The 4,201-nt window shown below is 36.6% G+C and overlaps 1 protein-coding gene across 1 annotated transcript; it reads right to left on the bottom strand.

Annotated features, from left to right (window-relative positions):
* Positions 1-1,191: 1,191 nt before the first annotated feature.
* On the bottom strand, positions 1,192-2,688 carry LOC125032895. The gene is made up of 2 exons (XM_047624285.1): positions 2,422-2,688; positions 1,192-1,885 (listed from the first exon to the last, which is right to left on the bottom strand). Exons 1-2 carry the CDS (start codon positions 2,590-2,592, stop codon positions 1,355-1,357), a joined length of 702 nt encoding a protein of 233 aa, XP_047480241.1. The 5' UTR covers positions 2,593-2,688; the 3' UTR covers positions 1,192-1,354.
* Positions 2,689-4,201: the final 1,513 nt, after the last annotated feature.

Genomic DNA, 4,201 nt, shown 5'->3' with positions numbered 1-4,201 from the left:
TTTTGTTTTTCTTTTTTGGGGGGTTGTGTTTTTGTTTTTTTCTGTTTTCTTGTTTCTTTTTCTTTGTTTTTTCTGTTTTCTTTTGATGTTTTTGTTTTCTTTGGTTTCGTTTTCTTTTTTTCTGTTTTCTTTAGGTTTGTTTTTTGTTTTTATTTTTCTGTTTTCTTGTGGTTTGTTTACTTTTTTGTTTTTTTCTTTTCATGATTTCTATTGATTTTTTTCTGTTTTCTTTGGGTTTGTTTTCTTTTTTCTGTTTTCTTTGATTACCTGATATCTATTAATTCCCTTTTTTATGGTTTCTACGCCCTTTCATATCTGCGTAAATCCCCTTTTCATCTCCTTAAATGTCACTACTATCGTGTTTTTTTTAAGTTACTCAAGCAATGTTATCGCTTTCTCACATCCTTTTCCTCTAATGGTTGCACCGAGTGTTCAGTCGTTGTTTTTAGACTTGTCGTGGTAGGATTATCTAGTTTAATTTTAACAGTATTTTTGGTTTATTTTGGGAATTCATAAAGGTTGTTCTATCCTGTATTTCAAAACGAAGTTTTATTCTAAAATTTGTCTGATTATCGGAATATTTATATCGAGGGCGATTGATCTTTTTGTTTATTGTTAATTAATGTTTTATTGTGATTACGTTTTTCTGTCCCCCTGTTATGTTTACACTGTATCATCATGTATTTTATCAGCTATTTTAGACACTTTCATATACTGTTAGATTATTCATGGTTTCCCCATTTCTATTGTTCCAGAGGGGGAGGGGGGGGGGGAAATTAAGAATTATTAATATCGACAAATTTATTTATTTATAAAAACACTATTTTACCTGAAGTCAACACACTTTTTACAAATTCTTTATTAACAGGTGCTGCTTAACATTTTCTGCAAGATTTAGCAGATAATATCACTAAAGTAGGTTTCATATGTGCGAACTTGGATTATTTGTCTAAAACTATAAACTTTTATCTTGCTAATAGTTCCATTGTTATGAAAATCTGCCATCTGTTTCTTTTTCTCTCTTTCCTTAAATATGTATATATATGTATTAAGTATGTATCATGTATATGTATATGTATGTGTGTGTGTGTGTGTGTGTGTGTGTGTGTGTGTGTGTGTGTGTGTGTGTGTGTGTGCGTGCGTGCGTGCGTGCGTGCGTGCGTGCGTGCGTGTGTGTGGTGTGTGTGTGTGTGTGTGTTTGTGCGTGTGTGTGTGTGTGTATTAAAACAAACACATATGTATATATACATAATACATATGCGTAAATATGTCTATATACATATATATATATATGTATATATAATGTATACATGCCTTTACACACATCTATGATCTTATACACTCATTCACACTTTTACATAACCTTCCTGAAGAGAAAGGCCACAGCGATGACCACGACGCTCCCCAAGGCGCGAACCGACGAGCAAGGTATGGGTGTCTTATCTTTGATGAAAACATCTCTGAAAACGTGGCTTACATCGCAGAAGTTGGAGCCGTTGACCTCCTCGAGCGTGTTGTTTTCGCCGAAGGTTGTGAGGTACTTTGTGGTGTGGGCCGTGACAATAGCCTCTGGGTGGAAGACCGAGAGATGGGTGTTGATTACCTGCAGGTGTTGTTGGGCCACTTCACGACTGGCGTTGAAAGTGATGGCGTGGCGATGCAGCTTGAGACTGCTGACCTGATCAATGTCTAGGGCCAGGTCACCAGTGAACACAAGGCTGTCTTCTTGGAATGTCAGTTCTTGGATGTTGCTAAAATTCAGGCGCTTGAGGAGGGGTAGGCCATCGAAGGCTTCCGGCACCACGTCCACTTTCTCGCATCCTGTCACCGCCAGTTCTACGAGGGAGGCGGGGATTCCCATAAGCATGGGCTCCAGCTTGACCCTCTGTGGAATGAGACGTGGGAGGAATGAGAAAAGCTCAAGAAGAAACAGAGAAAAAGGAGGATGCTAAGAAAGAAAAGCTAAAAGAGACAGAAAGGGAAAGATACAAAAGAGCTGTCTTTATTTAAATCACCAAAATATAGCAAATCATATATTCAGACTCACTGCTGTTGGGACCAAGGGGGCAAGCGTCACAAGTGAATGATATATTTCCTAGTGGATATATTTCCCTTTTTTCAAAATCTGCGTATTTGGTCAATGACGGAAAAAACAAAACAAAACAGAAAACCATTCTCCAAGCATTATTCGCTTTAACTTCCTTAACAGTAATTCATGGGGAGGGTGATTACACTGCAGATGACCCGTACATTCTCCATCCAAGGCACACGGAACATAAAATGCATTATGTAAAAAATGGCACAAGAGATATTTGAGGCTATGAAACATATACTTACACCATACAAGCGTTAACTAGGGTACTCGACGCCAAAGCACTGCGATAAAAATAGAAAACCAAAACAAACATGAAAATTACGTACCTGACCGTATGCAGAATGACCTTGTAAAATGAATTGCTCGTTTGAGTCCACGGTGCAAGATAACTGCTGGTTCGGACACGTAAGACTGCACCACAACATGCCCTCACCAGTCTGGACTATTGCGATCACCACGAGTGAAACGACGCATTTCCAGTATCCAAAGGCCTCCATGATTTACTGATTTTTTTGTTTTTTTTATTGTGGCTGGATGACACTTTGTCCTGTATCATTCACGATGACCGCCGCTGGTCTACTGAATGAAATGGCATTTGATCTTCACGGAGTATGGTGTGGTAACTGGTTAGTACATAAAACGTGCCTTTCCGTTTCCTGTCCTGTGGCGCTGGTGTCTGTGTATTTATTTTCGTGAGTGGATGAGAGGTTATGTGCATAGTATACTAAAGATGTGTATGTACTTAAGATATTTCACGTTTTACTAAACCTATTTATAAATATACTTTAATACGATGTCACTCTCATAACATTTACTTGAGAAAGTATAGTTATCAAGTTAGTGTTTTGTTTATATCTGTGCTTGATAAGGTTTTTGCATTTGTATTGAACCAATTACGCGAATGAGAACCATCATAATCTTAATAAATTTACTACACCGATAAGCCAGACATAACCAGTTTACATGTGGCTGTAAGGTACGTTTCCAAGATCTCTTATCAGTCGAGAACCTTTATGTAAACTCCGGTTTAAAAATCCCCGCTCTTGTTTATGGCGTCAAGTGCAATACAAAAAGCACCATGAAGTGACTATAATAATGATGCTAAGGTCAATGATAACAGAAATTAACATCAGTAGTAATAGTAATGGTCATGTCATCAGTTTTGAAAGATTTGGTTGCAAGTTTATCGCAAAGTTGTCACAAAATATGGTCGAAAAACTGGTATCTGACTTAAGGTATGTGAATTTGAAGTTCGGGAAAAAAGGCTTAAAATATTAGGAGAACTCCATGTTTGCGGGAACAAAAAGGTTTTAGTTGTCATGATTTGCAGGCGATTAGACATGTTATAAATTACCGTGAACTAAGCTAAAGTTAATAACATTAATTATGGAACGACTAATGTAGACTTTATTAGCACGAAGCAACGTTTAATCTCCTCTAATGGCTGTCTTTGCTCTTATCTAAAGAGTGTGTGGCCTTTTGTTGAGACAGAAAAAAAAAAAATCTTTGATTAACGACGCAGTCATTACTCAAGTATGTTTGTACTTGAAAAAAAGAAAAAAAAAAGAAAGAAACACACACACACACACACACACACACACACACACACACACACACACACACACACACACACACACACACACACACACACACACGCACACATACACACACACACATTGATACATACATACATACATACATATGTATATATATATATATATATATATATATAAACAATCGGCTCTAAAAGATTTACATCTAATATAAAACAAATATATTTTATACGTAAAAGGATTTATATAAGTTTAAAAACAATGCCTATATTTTACGTAGCAGAATCAACACAGGCTATCCAATGGTACCCACAGTATTATGATAAAAATCCATTGGACACTCACAAAAGGTGTCATGGTGGAAGTTATCAAAGTAACCTTGCATTACTCCTAAACGTGAGACTTGCAGTAGTAAATAGTGAGCAACATTGGTATTATGAGAACTTAAATTGAGGTAGATTTACTGAAGTATTTTACTTTGTGGAATATCGTTTACAAGCTCTTATATTACCAATTAGAGTATGTGAACTTCTGATAACCTGGCTATTAATAA

Source organism: Penaeus chinensis, chromosome 2, assembly GCF_019202785.1.
Source record: "Penaeus chinensis breed Huanghai No. 1 chromosome 2, ASM1920278v2, whole genome shotgun sequence".
In the NCBI taxonomy this organism is placed as follows: Eukaryota; Metazoa; Arthropoda; class Malacostraca; order Decapoda; family Penaeidae; genus Penaeus; species Penaeus chinensis.
The sequence above is the reverse complement of the archived record's forward strand: the minus strand, read 5'-3'. Positions and strand labels throughout refer to the sequence as shown.

What these genes read in the sequence shown, in the direction of transcription:
- LOC125032895 (XM_047624285.1), bottom strand. Translation starts at nt 2,592, where the DNA reads ATGGAGGCCTTTGGATACTGGAAATGCGTCGTTTCACTCGTGGTGATC. An exon ending in GTCATTCTGCATACGGTCAG is followed by an intron (nt 1,886 to 2,421) that starts GTACGTAATTTT and finishes CTCATTCCACAG; the next exon opens with AGGGTCAAGCTGGAGCCCAT.